Raw genomic sequence first — 18,666 nt, forward strand, 5'->3', positions numbered from 1 at the left:
ACTTTCACATTCAGACTGTGTAGGAATATAAGAAAAAGATAGAGAGAATGCCAGCAAATGAGGAACCTCAGCATTAGCCAGGCAGTGTGACAACTGCACACAGTGCCTTCCCAGCTGAGGAAGTGTGAGGTTTGCAGTAGGAGTTACTTCTGCCAATTAGACTTCAGTCCGCAGGCAGTAGAGATGCTGGTAGAACAGGGTAACGGTTCTATGGGGAGCCGTTTTCAGATGAATGAATAATGTGGGATGTCTTCTAAGACAGCCATGGACTCTTCATAAAACTCAACAAAGAGAACTCTTACACTGTATAACATTTGCTGTGAGGCTGCCTCTTCTAGAAATGACTGTGTAAGTAAGATGTGAGCACTGGCCATATCAGTAGGCATGCTAGCGTGGAAGGGGGAGACAGCCCAGGGTTCTCCCAGACAAAGAACTCAGGGCAGCTAATGATTCCTGAGAGAGAATTAATCTCTCCCAGGGATGAACCCCCTCATGGTTACTCAGTACAAAGTGGTCAGATCTGAAAACATATGCACACAAACAGCACAGAATGACTTAGCAGGTTGTATTTATGCATTAGTACAGGTCAAAATAAAATAAAAGAGAAGACGCTATCAATTGGAGAGGCTGCTTTAGCGGGATCAGTGATACAATTATATTTTAATTAAAAGTGTGTCAAAATAAAATGTACTACACAGAGGATGTAGCCAAGTGCAGTACAGACCACCGGAGAAGACCTTAGCTTGGGTGAATAAAAAATAAAAATAAAAAGAGACTGAGGTTGGAATGCCAGAAATTTGAATAGCTAATGGGTATTAATTGTTAGTTCTCTTTAAATTAAATCTGAAAATAAGATGAGAACTGGCCTTTTGATGTGTGCTGATGCTATTGGTATATAGGGAACCACCCTAACTTCTAAGAGACACACGGTGAATGACTTAGCAGAGAATAAAAATGTCTGCACCCTCCTTTCAAGCAGCACAGATAATTTTTTTTTTTTTTTTTGTAATAAGGGGCATGCGCACAAAAGCAAACACAGTGTTGTTGTGATTGTGGAATGAGTCAAGTATGGTGCGGGTATATTATGGGTATATTATTCTTTCGGCCTTTGTGTTGGGTTTCTTAAACTGGAAACAATGGGCAGAATGAAAGCGTAGTCAGTGTCCGAGGTAGCAGGGTGTCTGGTGGGCTCAGCTGTGTTTGGGACCTCATAATGATGCCACACCCCCTTCCTCTGTTCCTCAGCACTGCTCCTGGTTTTTGCACACAACAGAACACCCAGGAGTCTAGAGCGCATACAGAGCCTACTGCTGTCAGCCAAATTCTGAAGCACTATGAAAATCTCCAGGGAGCGTTACTAGAAAAGCTTAAAGTGGAGCCTTTTAGCGTTTCCAGTATCTGTGATATTGCAGGCGTTCAAAACCATTTGGCTAAAACCTGGTACTAAACAGGGCGATCAGGCTAGCCACTCCCCTGGAAAAGCAGCAGCGGCACCCGAGTGACTTCGCTTGGATCCAGCGAACACTTGTTGAGTGGAAGAGAATTGAACTCATGAAAGTTCAGGAAGGTTAAAATTGGCTCCAGTAAATGCAAAGCCTGTTTTTCAGGCTCCCTGACTGTTTTCAACTGTTTCGACATTGAATGATGTTTCTTGACTTTCTGACTTCATGATCAAAGCATTTGGTGGAGACCTGCTGTGGTTTTTTTCCTACACATGGGGAAAATGTGGGTTTGGTGAGACATCTTCAGAGGGTGGCATCTGCAACTGTACTTTGTTCCTTGGTGAGCTATGAGTCTCTCCTCACTTAATTACGTTAAAAAAAAAATAAATGCAAGAGAGCAATTGCATAATCCCCCAGAGAGTAATTATTGCCTGTCTTGGCAGAATGCAAGGCTTTTAATCTGTAAATAAGTGATTCTGTGTGGAGGAGGGACAAGCAGAGTCGCTGTGTAGTAAAGGTCTCATGAATCTTTAAAGTGACAGCAGCTGCTGCATCCTGGTTGGCTGCTCTTTGCCTTTCAAAGGGTTTATGATGCTTCCCCTGCGGTTTTAACCCCTCCTGAAATATTTACGCCTCCAAGAATGCTTCCTGTAAAGGGTAAAACTCAAGTTAAGTCCATGATGAATCTGGATGCAGAGAAAGCAAGATGAGCTTCCTCCAAGTTTATTATAAAACCAAAACAAGGTGCAATATTGACCGTCAGTGCTTTGGAAACGCATAAAAACTAAGAAGCAAAAATTACTCACGTGCTGATATTGTACTCACTGCAGAGTAAGGGTTTGTTGTTGTTGTTTTGCATTGTTTTTGTTGCTGTTCCCTGGTTTTGAGATGGTCTCAGGTAGCTGAGGCTAACCCTGAGCTCACTGCATAGCTGAGGATAACCTTGAACTCCTAGTACTCCTTCCCATGTGTCTTATTCAGGGTTTCTATTCCTGCACAAAACATCAGGACGCAAGTCAGGGAGAAAAGGGTTTATTCAGCTTACACTTCCACATCTCTGTTCATCACCAAAGGAAGTTAGGACTAGAACCCAAGCAGGTCAGGAAGCAGAAGCTGATGCAGAGGCCATGGGGGGATGTTACTTACTCGCTTGCTTCCCCTGGCTTGCTCAGCCTGCTTTCTTATAGAACCCAGGTCTACCAGCCCAGGGATGGCACCACCCACAATGGGCTGGGCTCTCCACCTTGATCACTAGTTGAGAAAATGCCTTACAGCTGGATCTCATGGAGGCATTTCCTCAAAAGAGGCTCTTTTCTCTGCGATAACTCCAGCTTGTGTCAGGTTGACACAAAACTAGCCAGCACACCATTTCCCATGTGAGTTGGAATTACAGGCCACACCAGCTACCAGGAGATTAAATTTCTGAAATTATTTTGGAATGATTGACATATTATAAGCTACATCTATTTAAAGTTTTGACAAAAGTACATGAAAGTCTAGAATGCATGCCATGGCAGTTCATATTTTCAAAAGAGTTAATTTACTAAACTGAGAGCGGAAACTTAGTCCCTAATATCACTGTCCACTTGAGAAACTGAGGCAGAAGGATTACTTTGAGTTTAAGGTCAGTCTGGTCTTCATTGCTAGTTCCAAGTTACCGTGGGTGACAATTTAAGAACTTGTCACAAGCAAACCCAGCATTAATTTCCTTCTAAAATATGTGTGTAGGGAGATCTGTGCCTTTCGGATAGTAAAAGTGAGCTGCAGCATCTGGGGTTTAAGTTGTCAGTAGCATCTTCCTGACTGTCTCCTGATTGTTGCTGGGCGTGTACCTGTCCAAGGTGAGCCTCTGCACTTCACAAAGGAGCCCTCTCCTGTGCCCACTCAGGGACTTCACAGTGCAGCTGTGCTTCTTTCTGGGTCATCTTTGCTCCAGACAATCTTTTGCCCCAGTCCCTGACCCTATAGTACCTACTACTGTCAAAGAGTCTGTAACCTTCACTGCCAACTTCTGTAGGCAGCGATGATCTCCACCGTTCTGATCAATAACGGCATCAGCATTACAGCTATGAAGTAGCAATAAATGTAGTTTTATGGTTGGGGGTCGTCATCTCACCAGGAAAGGTCGAAGCATTAGGAAGTTTGAGAACCACTGCTCTAGAGCTTCCGGGACTTAGGTTGGAAGTCCAGGTGATAGGCTTACAGATCCAATTGCCTCCTGATGACCGATGGCACCTCAGATGTCACCATGGGAGTATAATTCCTTGTTTGTCCATGATCACCTGTCATCTGGACTTATTGCAGTAGCTTCCTGTTTCCTTGCCTGGAGCTTACCCCATTGTCCTCCACTCTGCCAGCCGCACAGCAGCTCCTGAAGACCCTTGTGAGACACTGAATTTTGTTTCACTTTTGGTCCAAACACCTGCTATTTCCTGTATTAGAATAAAGGCTATCCATCAGGTCTTTTTTTTCTCTGATCCCTCCCCTCTTTGATTACCTTTCCCTTGCATGCTCTCTGCTCTGATGTCTCTTGCAGACACTCCTAAGTCAGGGTATCCTATGTCTCTGGCTGCCTCTCAGAGAGTTTGTTTCTAAGCACCCTAGTTAAGCTCTACCTGCCTCTGCTTGTTTGCTCTCCGGACCCTTTCTCCAGGTGCCATATAAAGACATAAGCTAAACTGTTGGGTTTAGTTTGTATCTGTCTGTGACCAATTGTCATCTCAGATTGCAGTGTAAGTTTCAAGAGGCTACAAGCTGCGTCTGTCTGGCTACAGCCGGTTCACAGCACTGCTGAACTGATCAGAAGCAATAAGGAGACATTCCACTAGCCATTGCATATTGCTTCTGACATTCACAACTGAGATGTCAAAAAGATGTGAGAACCGAAGGGGTGGGTATTTGGGAAGAGGAAGGGAAGCAGAAGGTGTTGGGGACAAGAGAGGATGATGGGGGATGAAGGTGATGAATGCACACTTTGTATATGGGGTGCATTATTGTATGACTCGTGTACACATGAAAACAATAGAACAAGAAAGATAGAATGGTCCTTCTCACTCTTATTGTAGCTTATATGGGACAGAAGACAGTTCACACTCAGAAAAACTCACGACATACTGCTGTTTTCTGTTCCTCAGTTTCTCTGTCTGAAGAATATCCGGACATTTCTGGCCGCCTGCTGCGATACGTTTGGAATGAGGAAAAGTGAACTTTTCGAAGCATTTGACCTCTTTGATGTTCGTGACTTTGGAAAGGTACTGATATATTTGCTTTTTTAATTGATTTGTTATATAGTTCTGGGATTTGAGCCAGTGTCTTGTACATGCTAGGAAAGTGTTTCACCTTTGACCTGCATCCCTAGCCCTTGCCTAGCATTTAAATTTTCATTGGAGAGTATTTAACTAAGTCGAAGTGTCTTAAGTGGTCCATGTTTCTGCATGGTTCAGCTAAATGGCTTATCAAATAAGAATAAGTCCCATTCAAAAGAACAGAATCAAACAGCAGCAATGATTTTGGAACTGAGGTCAGAAGTACTTTGGAACTTAAAGCAGGGGCATCCTTTATGCACAAGTATTCCTTCCGGCTCTTCGCCCGGTCTCCTCCCACCCCCCACCCCCCACCCCCCGCCAAGGGTGGATCCATCACTTATGTTCAAGGGCCAATACACACTTCCTCAAACCTTTTATTTATATACAAGGTAGCTCATTTTTGGAAGCTGAGAAGGCAAATTGTCCTATTCTTAATCTGAACACTTTGAACAATTATCTGAAAAAGACATGAAATATGGGTATGGGGTGGTGCTGGGACAAAGCCAGGGCTTCACACATACAAAACACGTGCTCTTATGGAGCTCCAGAGCTCCTGGGAGATTGTCCCGTTGCTTGCATTTCAGTGATATTTTTGCATAAAAATAGTTTTAATATTTATGTTATGACTTTGGTGAATACTAAACCAATGGTGAAAGCAGATGTATTGTTGGGCAGGTGAGCTTGCTTAATGGTACAGGTGTTTACCATCAAGGTTAATGACCCACATGTGATGCCCAGGAGCCACATGGGGGAGAGAAGTGACTCTCGCAAGATGTCTTTTGACTTTCACATGCATCCGAGAGAATTTGGCATTCCCTCTCTCATCAATGAATTAATTAAAAATTAAAACCGTACTTTCAAAAAACTACAGTCATTTTTAATGAAGTGATATGAATCCAAATCCCTTTCCCGTGAGCAGCTCTGAGTCTGGTTACTACATTATTTTATGAAAGTATGCATGTATGAAGAGAAAGCAAAGCAAGCTGACTGTAGGGCGCAGCTCTGTGTCTGACATAGGGTAGGCTTTGGTTTTGATTCTTAGTTGCAAGACTCATTATTTGTATGTAAGAGTGTATTGTCTGCATTTATATCTGTGCACCATAAATATGCCTGGTACCCTCAGAGCCCCCGAGACTGCAGTCACATATGGCTGTGAGCCACCACATGGGTGTTAGAAATCCAACCTGACCCTCTGCAAGAACAACAGGGCTCTTAACCACTGTGCCACCTCTTTATCCCCATTCTCATTCTCTAACTTGGTTGCTAGCATCTTCTCAGACATCTGTTTGAGACGGGCATTTTACTTACCTTTCACGATGCAGTATCTGGCTATATAATGAAACCCAAGCGCTTAGCAGAAACTTGTCACAGAAATATTAGGAATTTGATGCGGACATAGAGCAAAGATGGATAGCTTTTCATCTGGCTTAGCCCTGGAGTCATTCTGTGATCTTTGAATAGTTCCCAGCCTAGTGGCTGTCAGGCTTTTTTTTTTTGCTAAGGTGGAGGAAAACAGAGCAGATGACAGTGGGAATAGCTTTTATCTCAGGCAAGCTGTCATTTAAGTGACTTGAGGTCACAAGTGATGGCGGGTAAGATATGGTAGCACAAGGAACAGAAAGCCAGGTTGTGAGTAGGCAAAGGGAAGCCTGTTTATGGCTGTTCTCTGTGACCAGGGAAGATAGGAAAGTCCAGTTGAAGTACAAATGGAGGAGCCCAGGATGCATGGCTGTTCTGGAAGCTGGGAGAGATGTTCCTGGCTTCATAATTCTCCCATTCTCTTTTGAGGAGATGGAAAATAAAAAACGATTTAAGGAAATGAAAAATGAAAGCAAAATCTGGCTTTTAAAATCTTATCAAGGAGCCACCCCTCCCCCATTTAAGATCTGGTGAGAAAGACTGGAAACTTTAGAAATAATTTTTAAAATGCTTCAGTTTGTTTCATTGGCATTATGTGGCCGGTTTGATTGACCAGACAATAGAAGAAGCTTTGGAGGAACAATTGAGATTAGAACAACTTGAATGTAAAGGAAGGGACTCTTTAGTTCTGTGGACAAATGAATTCTATTCTGGTTACTGAAGTCGTTTTGATCGTGCTGAGACTGAAGAAGGATGGAGCCTGGGTTGGTGGCTTGAACTTGAACCTGGGCTTGTTACCCTACAGCCTTCAGCTTCTGCAGGTGCCTGTGTTGATGATCTGTCTCTCCAGACTGTGTGTAACATAAATTGGAAGAAAAATAGATCTGTGTTCGAGCTATTAAACACTCCAAGTAAAACGGTCAGTGACATCAGGTACTGAACTCTCACAGAGCCTTTTATTAAATAATTTCACGTAGATATTAATTTTTAATCCTTATAACAGGCTTATGAGGGGACACTAATGTTTTTCTCATTATGCTAATGAGGAATTCTGTACTCCAAATCATATATCTAACATGAGAGGAAGCAAGGGTTTGAATTCAGATCTGTCTGGTCCTTTGCCACTATCCCAGTGTCATGGTCACAAGGCTATGACAGGGCACATACTCTTTGGTGCTTTGTATATACATGGATGCAGTTTATCTCCAAATCCTGCTATGTGGCTACGATTCTTGATTATACATCCTGAAGTAATTCATGCAGTTCTACATGTTTTAGTATAATAATATTGAATATAATGTTAAATCAGAGATAACATAATAATTTCTAATACTGGGACTATGAATAAAAACAGGATTTGGACAAGGCTGGCTATATCTCAGTGGTAGTGTTTGGTTAGCATGTGTGAGACCCTGCTGTAACATTCTCCCTCTGCGGTATAAACAGCAACAGCCATTAACTTCATCAGAGCAGCTTGGACTATTTAAAGCTGGGACACCTGAGATCTGGCTTGTTGACTGTTGATGTTAACTCATAGAAGGAGGGATGGGTGAGGTGGTTTACTAGATACTCACCTGATATATAGGACGTTCATGCCTGCACGTCTCAGCCAGTTGTATGCAATTCTGTCCTAATTACATGGGGTTTTGTGCAGTCATGGGGACATCGTCGTCCATGCTGGGGTAAGACTTTCCACGTTGCTGCTGCTGTAGGCTTATTCTTGCTCTTGTAAGTAACCCTTCCCCTGTGTTCTATAGTTAAGTGAAATAAACTCATTGTTTCCCCACGTTGGACTTTGGTGAAATCCTATTTAGCTTGTCCTTGGAGTCCTATAAGGAGGGGTAGGGGTGGGCATGTATATAGAATTCTTCAGGGACAGAGTTCCTGTGATGTTTGACCTAGTCAGCAGGCTCAGAATGGAACTGATGCTAAGTTTGGGAAGAACAGTGACCCCGGCCCCATGTGCCCTAACTTCATGGCCTAGGAGACAGGCAGCTGAAGGTAGCTAAGCTGTCTGATGGTGGACTGTCTTCACATAGCTGTCTTTCTCTCGATGGTAAGACATAGTGTAACTCCTTATCGGCACAGCAATTGTGGTGTCCTGTTACGGTGGTAAGGTAGGTAATTGTAACTGAGCCTTCAGCTACAATTCCTGGAATGGTTATCTTCTTGTCTATGGTATGGAGCCTCGTGATGAGTGGACGTATACTGCAGTTCCGGAGAGCAGCACCTATGGGATGGGCTCTCAAGCTGACTGTGTCTGTCTTGCATGGCTTTTCTTGTGGGAGCTAAGACATGCAGCTGAAGCTGAGCCGTCAGCCCAGAGAGAATTTGATGTCTTAAGGGAGATTAAGACAAGAAAATGACTTGATGATGTTATCCACCATATCAGCCTCTGGATTTGTCAGGTAAATTGGATGAAAGAGAAAACGAGATAGAAACGTTGTCTTGCTTTTTTGTGGATGGGGATCTAAAAGAGAAAGGGAGCCCAAAATAAGTCTGTGTTCCAAAACCCTTTGCGCTATTCAAAAGTTTGGGCCTGTGGGAAGAACAGATGATGAGACAAAGAGTTGATAAAAAACACCTCCACCCATGAAGAAGGGAAAAATCTGCAGTTCTGCATATCAGTGGGGACTTCACTGTGGCTCTCCAGGAGACTATGTGAATCAGGGAACAGTCTGCCTGCTTGAACTACTGGGCTTCATAGAGTGTGGGATATTAAGCAGGACTGCCATCTAAGCAGTGATGGGGAATCTTTATCCTTCTGGGGTGAGACTTGAAAATGCAGCTGCTTGGGTCTCCTGTGCTAACATATGTGCTTCAACTCCTACCAATAGTAAGTTCAGAACTCACACTTATTTGGCAGCTTTGAGGTCTGGAAATGTAATTATCATGGCAATGTCTTATAGAACTTAGGAGTTTTCAGAGTGCTTGTTACCACTGATTCCCTGATTCTCAGAAGCATTGTGAAGGTAGCCTGTAAATGTCCCTGTCCCTCGAATGGGTAAAATAAGGCACTGAGGGTCAGACATTGACAGAGTCTGCGATCAGACGTTCTGGCCTTTCTCTCTTTACTCTCCTCTGCTTTCCTTGACTTGGATCTTACCGGATGCTCAGGGAAGAGGCTGAGCATGTAGGCAAAACCTTTTTAAAAAAATTAATAAGCCCAAGAGACTTATTGGGTTTGGATCCAATCTTGGATAGGTTCATCTGTGAGGAAGGTAAGATTCAGGATGCTGTGTGAGGCACAGTATACTGGCTGCAGAAGCAAGTAAGTCTAGATAGATAAGTGTTTCCTAGGCTCTCACGTACGCATGGATACTGCTGTCCCCTCTGTGCTTCCCCCTGGTGACGCTGTGCAGTTCCCTAGCCTCTGCCTAATCTCTTTAGTATCAGTTTCAGGAACATATTTTGAATCAGAGGCTTGACATGAATGTGTCTGCTGTGGGAAATTAAGAATATCCTGGGGAAATGTCAATCAACCCAGGTGAGACTGACTTTCTCTTAGGGCATGATGAGGGCACACGTTCTGAGTGCCCTAGAATGGCTTATGATTCTTACTGCCAATCCTGGTATTGAGTTCTTTATTCAATGTGAAGTCACTTCAGTTTGCTCTGAATTAACATCAACACGAATTCTAATCGAATCTAATCACAGGTTTGTCTCATCGCTCAAAAGAAAGGACAGAGCTTAGTAACTCAAATTCTTCTGGGAAACAGCAGAGACCCTGAGATTGGCAGGGTACGTTGGGGTTGTGTGCCGAAGAAGGATCAGCATCCCCTTCTCAGACAGAAGCCAGCCTGTTCTGTGGAGAGGCTCCACTGTTCTTTTAGATGACTCACATAACTCCTCTTTGCCTTTAAGTTTATATTTAGAAATGATCCATTATTTTATACCTTTACGAAAATGAATCCGTTTCCGGCTTTTTGTAACAACCGTGAGTAGAATCATTTTAGTTTCTTTGCTTAAGGTATGAACTTTTAAAAAAAGTGTTTCCTACCCCCAGAATTATCTTAGAAATCCTTTCACATCTCCTTGGGAAAAGCAGCCTTTCCCTTTCTGCATTTAGTTCCGATGGGTTGTTCGTAGGGCTACCCCTGCGTTTGCCATGTGTTGGGGTCTAGGATGTTTCCTGCTTCCACTTTTTCTTTGTTCCCTCTGATTTGCCTATGGGTCTGTGAGGCTTGGAGGAGCTACAGGCATCTGGCTTTCACATTTCATTCCAAAAGGTCCCAGTTCAGAGGGAACAAAGCCTGGGAGGAGCCTAACATCATCTTGTGCCCAGAGCTGAATGCATATGCCTGTGGATTTTTCCGAGACTTCAGCCAATGTATTCCACATTTTTTTTTCTTTTTTGAGCCAACTTCTTTTAGTTTTCTCAATCAAGAGTGACATAAATTAATGGGATTTAATGTGTTTCATGAATCAAAGGGTTTTAAGCATGTAAGAATGTTTTATTTTTGTTATCCTTATACCATGGAGAACATCTGGCTCAGTCTTTCCATCCATCATTGGTAAGGGGAGAGATAAGACAGACTCCCAGAACCTCTCTATTTTGTGTTTATATATGTATTATAACATTATAAATATACATATATGTATACATATATGATGAACAGAAGTGCAGTGCTAGCTTCGTGGTAAATACCTTATCTTCTTCATTGGCTCATAGGGTCTCAAGGTTTCTGGGTTTCAGTGGGTCATGGTCATTAGGAGCCTTTCCCATTTCTGTTTCCACAAAGAGCATCTGCAGGTTGCATATGACTGACATCTGCTCTATTTAGAATGTCTGAAAAAGGACAGGATACAGGCATTACAGAGCCCTCTCTTACCTGGGCATGAATAGTAGACACACTGACTTGGGAAAAATGATTTCAGAAGTCAGCAAACCCTATCAGCAAACCCTATAGAGTATCGTGTGACCTCACCTCACCTGCGCCCTCTGATTCTTTCTGCGTCTATTAATGGAACAAACCATACTTTTTCTGTGTGATGCAAATGTCTGGCTCACTGCCCAAAGAGTGACTAAGTGAATGGATTCCGATCAAGTCTAGAGCTAGCAGTTCGTGTTGATACAGATCATTCAGAGGGCTGCTTATGGGCATGGGTGGGGCCTAAGAAGGATGGCAGTGCCATTTTAGCTCAAATTTATTTGGCTTGATGAAATGATAATACACAATCATTGTTTATACCCTGTCTTGTCCTTGGCTCATATAAGAATGGGTTTTGTTGAATGTTTTTGTGTAGAGACTTAGATATTGAACTCTGCAGTACAATTGTCCCTGAAGGCAGCTGTTGCATTGAGCTCGTCAAGTTTTCTTTCCAGATGAATTAAATTTGTCTCTACATCAGACTAAACTCAGGGTAAATGTTGGTTGGGGCTTTTCTTTTTTCTTTCTTTTTTTTTTTTCTAAAATTGGACAGTTTATGTATTTTCATTTAGATTCCTACTTTCCCCCTCTCCCATTCCCCTCCTCCTGCTTCTATGAGGATGCTCCCCAAATCACTCACCCTCCCACTCCCACCTCATTTCCCTGGCACTCCTCTACACTGGGGAAATGAGCCTTCACAGGACCAAGGGCTTCTCCTCCTATTGATGCCAGACAAGGCCATCCCCTGTGACATATGCAGCTAGAGCCATTGGTTCCCCCCCCCCCCGCCATGAGTACTTTTTGGTTGGTGGTTTAGTCCCTGGGAGCTCTGGCGGGACTGGTTGGTTGATACTGTTGTTCTTCCTATGAGGCTGCCACCCCTTTCAGTTCCTTCAGTCCTTTCTCTAACTCCTCCATTGGGGTCCCCATGTTCAGTCTGATGATTAGTGGCAAGTATTGTCATTTGTATCAGTAAAGCTCTGGCAGAGCCTCTCAGGAAACATCTATATCAGGCTCCTGTCAGCAAGCACTTCTTGGCATCAGCAATAGTGACTGGGTTTGGTGGCTGTATATGGGCTGGATTCCTTAAGTCAGGCAGTCTCTGGATGGCCTTTCCTTCATTCTCTGCTCCACTCTTTTCCTCTGTATTTCTTCCAGTTAGTATTTTGTCCCTCCTTCTAAGAAGGACTGAAGCATCTACATTTTGGGTAGGGCTTTTAACACCTTAAATGCATTGGGTGTGCTGAGAAAATGAAGGGGTACTGAATTAATGTAACATTAAAAAGGGCTTTTACTTGATTTGTTTGGTAGACACTGCCACTGGTTCTCCCCACCCCCATACAGATTATTAATATAAACTCCTGCTCTCCAGCCAACCCTTCGTTGTGAGATACGTGTCATAATGCCTTGGGATAGGTTTAGTTAGTGCTGTTTAAGGTGACTTCCTACAGTTTGTGTGTTTTTACCTTTCTACCTTTCAATCCTGACCTGTACACCTCAGGGTATATGCACAATGGACCAAGACCCTTTGTCTGCCTAGTCTGTGATGTAATGCCTGGCTGGCTTCCCAGCTTTGTAGTTGGGTGACTGAATCATCTCCACTCCCCTATTCTTTACTTCCAGTCCTGATAGACAGTGGAAATCTCAACTTTCAATGTACCTACTCTAACATTTTGCATGTGCGACTTGGGAGCCTTTATTGGATCATTTTCTGCAACTCTTTGCCTGGCTTTCCCAGTCATAAGAAACTTTGCCTAACCAAAGGCTCCCAAGCTTCTCCTGTTTGCAGCTGCTCTAGGGACCTCATAGTGAGTGGCTTGAAAGAGTCTTCTTTTCTAGAGCACACATACACATTGATCAAGCTGTATATGTGACCAGGATGAACTGATGTGAAAACAGAATCTTTCTCTCTTTGCAGTAATTGGATTATACTCTCTCCCTAGTAGTGTCTAGTGGTGTCACGTTTCTCTTTTGAAGTCTTACCTGCCTGAATATATTCAAAGCTTCCAGAGGTCCTGTGGTCTGCAAGGCCCTAGTAGTTTCAAAGCCCGCTCTGGAATTGATCTGGATGGTTTGCACCAGTGTGGTAGCAGATTGCTGCACTGTGTTTTCGGGATGGTACCCAATGCTCTTGCTTCCATCACCTTTCAACCCGAGGAGCCCAGCCATGCCCACAACACTTTGACCTCTCCTTCAAGCATGTTGAGACCCTGAATCCTTGTCTTTGCAGTGACTTTGTTCAGAGCATCCTTGGAATCCATTCCTACCAGCAAGCTTGGGTCAGATCTTGCTTCTGCACACCCCACACAGGTACCAGCTTCCAGTTCCAGGACAGCTCTGGAGATCTCCCTTTTCTCTCTCTAAGAAGACTCTGAACATTTCCTATGAGTCAACTTACTTCCAGTCTAATAACGAATATGCCAAGAGTCAACCATCTGCATACAAAGGCCTCCTTTACTTTGTCCCCTTGAAGAGTAGCTGGTTTGTCTTTCTCCAGTGAAGGAGGAGTCTGGAGTGGTTACTCCTTTACAAAGAGTGCTCGTTTCCTGGCCCCTTTTCTGTTTATTTAAGCAGAGAAGGGGGTACAGCTTTCAGCCTTCCTCTGTGTGTGTGTGTGTGTGTGTGTGTGTGTGTGTGTGTGTGTAAATGTGTGTGTGTGTGTGCTGTGCCTGTATGTGTGTGTGTCTGTTATCACAGTCACTCATCATTAGTGATATCCCTCTTCTTGATTTTGGGACAGTATTAACCTTTTCTAGCACTGAATGTCTCTGTCTTATTTCCTTAACAGTATTGAATGCCTGGGGAAGTTTTCTATTTTTGTCACATCTTGTAGAATTCTAGTAACTGACCTATGCAAAGGCTATTTTTTATACCAGGGTTTCCTAAACTCTTCTATTCACAACCTTTTTAAGCTGGAGGATTTTATTCATGACTACAGGTATCTAGGGATATAAAACAGATGTAGAAATCAAATATCAAGTGGTTATAAGTTATTAATTTATGCCGAAATAATTCTGTTACCATTTAATTAATATGAAAGCAAATTTGCATACTAATTAGATGTATGTGCTTTTGGTTGTCTAAAAATAATACAATCCAAAGATAATCTAGCTTGATACTTTCATACAATATATATGAGGTATAATGTTGGAAATACCTGTGTTTTTCATAATTATATCATTGTTTTTGAGAAGAAAAATATTGCATGTAAAATGAAAATATTGCAATAACTGTTATGTACAATGAAAATTTTCCATGTGCAATACACATTGTATATTTATAGCATACAGTGATCTTGAGTCGGAACTTGACATGTGTCTGGCTATTTGTTGGTGGTGCATGGCATAATGGCTTGTGCAGTGTGTATGTGTGTTTTGTGTGTTCAGAATGAAGGTTGCAGTGAAGCCATGCGATGCATCATGAGTAATCACTGCCAGAGACACTTTGCATTCATTACTTGCTGAATTTAGAATTAAATTTTGCTTGCTGCCCATTCAGAAACCTCTTCTAATTGTTAATTTTTTCATACCCCTGACCCATTTACATAACTCCATACACATAGTTGAAACATCTTTGCTTTATACTTTGGTATTCTTTCAAGTTCAGTGTTTTGTGATCTACTTTTTTAATGATCTTGCAGCCTGTTCAAAAATAAATATATGGTAAACAGTCACCAAGAACTCTAATCTTCACACAGTTGAAACTTTCTGCTTAGCATATCCTAAGTAATTTTCTGAGGAATGTCAGTGTCCCAAGAATTATTAATAGGAAGCTTGGGTAGAAAATCTTCCTGCTGAGAAAGTTTTGGAAGTACGTGGGCTCTGTGAGGTGTACCAGTACAGGCGCTGAAAACCTTGCTTCGTCTAGGCTTTCTCATGATTGTGTCCAGTTCAGGTATCATGTGGTTGTCTCACATTTATTGTGTAAAAAGATCTTTCTTCATCTTTAAACTCACTTGTTTTGGGGTAAGCCTGTTGGTTCATCCTGCCAGGAACTACACAGTGAAAGTGCTTCTTCTTTAACATGCATACTTCTGCCTTGTGAAATCTCCTATTGACATGGCGAAGTCACTTCTTGTTTTGCCAGTGTGTTCCAAGTCATTCCAAAAGAATCTCACAGTAATTTCCCACAGCTCTAAATCCGACAGTTTCACTTGGAAATTGAAAAACTAGACAATTGACCCCTGCTACTTATATGAGAATAAAATACCCCTTAGAATTTAAACAAAGTCCTGGCCAACCAGGGCCTTCTCCCATCCCACCTTCTTTTTCTTTTATTTAAGTTACCATCTCATGTAACAGGCTGACCTCACACTCTCCATGTAGCTAGGAGTTATCCCCTTGCTCCTTCTTCCTGCATGCTAGGATTATAGAAACGCACCCTCGCATTGTGTTTAAGTGGTGCTGGGAACTGAACACAGGCCTTTCTGCATGTTAGGCAAGTGTGCTACCAACTGAGCTATACTCCCAGCCTCGGTGGTTGATGTTTGAGGCACCGTTTTGTTGTGGTCTCTGTGTTCCTACTTTCAGGTAATGAATGCTGGAGCATAACTCTGCACCCCGATGCCCAGCTTTCTTCTTTTGATGAGCTGGTCCTGGATGGAGTAAAGCTTACAATCCTCTGCCCTTCTCTCTCTAGTGCCGGTCTTGTGGCACCATCACATCTGGCTGTTGCTTGCCCATTTCTACTTTTCACCTTCCTACCACTGTACTGCTCCTTGCTTTAGCCCCACTAAGTTACTAGTCATCGCAGGGCATTAGATTAGTACTTATTAATATCATTTTCTTTGCATGGAATGTTCCCTTTCTTCTCCCATCTTTTAGCCCCTTGTTTTTATTGATATTGTTCTAGATAACCCACCCTGTTTCCCGGTTCTGAGAGGCACTGTGCCCTCTTCTGTCTGGCCTTTGTTATCTTGCCTCTGGTCCCTGTTTCCAACAAAGACATTCATCTCTTCCTCTTCTGTATCATGGAAAACTGACTTAGCCTCAACAAATCATGTTTCTTCCTTGAAATTATGAAATCAGGTAAATGGGTTTTTTTTCACTCCTTGTTCCAGGAGGCATGTGTATGGGAAGAGTGTGAAAATGGCCCCTTGGTGATCCCTACTTCATGGAGTCGAATTGAGGAGTTTGTGTTGGACTTGTGGGTAAAGCCATTTGAGTCGGACAGAGCACAGAGTAAGGGGAACTTTAGAGTACAGTGTTTCTCACAGCTTTGCTTCCTGTGGTTCTAGTTAACAATGCTTAAACATAGCCATAAAATGTTAAATGGTGAATTGCAGAATAGACTCATGAGATCTGAATCTGTCCATAACCAACGGGAAGAACAGAGCTTAAGTGCAGCTTGATAGCCAGTCAGGGTACGGAATGTGCTACGCTCTTCATGTTTTCCCTGCTTTGATAGAGTCGACAGAAGTCTTAGGCACAACCATGGTTGATAGTTTTGAGTAATGTGGAAAAGTCCAATGCTGTCTCATTTTAACCTGGGTTGAAAACCATCCCTTTGTCTAGCATTATCTGCACTGTGTATGTAGCCACTCAGGAGCCATCTTGTCTTCAGGTAGACGGTTGTGGTGTTAGTGCTCAGGTTCAATCCTTTGTTTACTCACCTAAGGGGTGTACATTCAGTACACGTAGTGGATGCCTGAACACTCAGTACTGAACCCTCTAACATATATAGCTCTATATAAATGTATATGCACGTATATAAATTCAATGCCTTCTCCATCATAATTACATACTGTGGATATAATATTCATAGTGTGACATTCCAAAGCAAAACTAGTGCTTGTCTCTTTTCCCTTCCCAGTTTCATAGATGAAGTTGCATTCTTGTCAGTGACCTTAGCAACCTCAAGATACGTTTTAATCTTCCTCTTCATTGAGAGATTTTACCTTTTCACTTACAAGGAGATCTTTATGGATCCTTTTTGGCATGTCCAGATTCCCACTGCTACTGCGCTTGTCCTTTGGAGATGTTATTAAGTTAAGAAAGAGTTACTTAAACATAAGCCTACAATATGGTGTCAATCAATAGGATTTTGAAGATGGTTGCCAAGCAGCTAACAGGGAGGTTGTATTTATAGTATGGATATATTGGACAAAGGAATGACTTATGGGTTAGGAGGTATGGAGTCATATGACCTGAAAAGTTATATTACTCAGGATGGCTAACAATAGAAAACTTAATTGTTGGTTTCTATAGTTTTCCATGCACTATTTTCAGATTGGTTGATCTTGGGTAAATGAGGCCATTCTAAAAAAAACTGAAGACAAAGAGGGAGTTTATCCCCAGCTATAAAAGTCTTAAAATGCAATCTGGCTACTCTAAAGAGAAGTCATGAGAGTGCTCTGTTCGAGGGAAAGATGAAAGTTCTTAACCCAAGATATGCAAAACTAAACAATGTTAAGTGTCCATGCTGCTGAGATACGATCTATGACAAAAATGAATCACATGCCTGTAAGATTGTGAAGAGAAAGAAAGAAATGCACTTGCTTGGTGTGGAGCCTCGTACAGGGAGACAGCTAGGGTCATAGTTCATGTTCAAGTTACAGTTTTTTTTGACAGACATGAGTAGAAGAGAGAATTCTGTTGCATCAGAAGGCACTGAGCTCATACAAAGACTCCAGCCACAGCTCTCAAACAAGCGAGGCCAAGCCATCCCTGCACGGAGGGATGGTTACTCAGAGCCAGGCAGATTACATGGTTTAGTGCTACCCACAGATTATCACTGTTTTGAAGTAGCGGGCAGTCAAGGTCTCTGGCTCTTAAGGATGCTGAGCTGAGGAATCAAAACAAATAAAAGTTAAACAAGATAATTACAAAGCTGCAGCAAATGCTACTGAGGAAGTAAACCAAGAGAAAGGTTGAACAACCAAAGGAAGCCTGCCAGGCAGAGGCTAAGACCTTCTGAGAGTAGAACAGGAGTATCACTCAATTACTGTTCTTCTAACTTATGTATTCAATAAGTCTATGAGGAAATTTTAATTAGATTCTGGTTCTGCCTTTCCCAGTATGTTCCCTGGAGTGAAACTAGTTCTCCAAGTTGATCTCAGACTTTTTTTTTTTGTTTTGTTTTTTTTTTGTTTTGTTTGTTTGTTTTTAATTCTTAAAATTTTGTCAATCCTAAAGTCTCTTCGGATGGTCAAACAGCCGTGTCTTGGCAAGGGCATATTGGCATTCTGCATGGATGGCTTTGCTTTGGTGGCTTGTTATTTGTATAATCTTCTTTCAAGCATCCATGGTTCACTTTTTCTGTTTCACCTGGGGCTGCTCACCGTCAGGGGCAGTGACATCTCTTAGAACTGGAAGCTCCCAGAAGGATAAGGACGTCTGTCATGCCCATACTTGGGAGAGAGAAAAAGTATTCCAAAGAGAGAGGAACAAATTCTGGGTGCCATTTTGATACTGTACCTCAAGTCAGCCAACCCACTGAGAATACTATTTGCAATACTGAAAATGTGGTTTGAGGGTTTAAGTGTGACTTTTACTTTTAAGTTCTTCCTCAGAATAAATAGTAAGTCTTTTGGTTAGATTTTTTAAAAATTCTATTGAATTTCAACTATTTATGTAACTGTATTCTGGCTGCTTTTGTGTGTCAACTTGACACAAGCTAAGAGTCATAGGAGAGAAAGGAGTTGTAGTTAAGAAAATGCCTCCATGTCATCTAGCTGTAAGGTAGTTTTGT

The 18,666-nt window shown here is 42.3% G+C and overlaps 1 protein-coding gene across 2 annotated transcripts in view; it reads left to right on the plus strand.

Moving 5' to 3' along the window:
- The window catches only part of VAV3 (vav guanine nucleotide exchange factor 3), a 315,096-nt gene that overhangs the window by 66,114 nt on the left and 230,316 nt on the right, over positions 1–18,666 (plus strand). For both annotated transcript variants that reach the window (XM_080916200.1, XM_080916201.1), the window contains exon 2: positions 4,577–4,693. In XM_080916200.1, coding sequence (XP_080772326.1) covers positions 4,577–4,693 — 117 coding nt within the window. The remainder of the gene's footprint in view (positions 1–4,576; positions 4,694–18,666) is intronic.

Source organism: Micromys minutus, assembly GCF_963924665.1.
Source record: "Micromys minutus genome assembly, chromosome: 4".
Taxonomy (NCBI): Eukaryota; Metazoa; Chordata; class Mammalia; order Rodentia; family Muridae; genus Micromys; species Micromys minutus.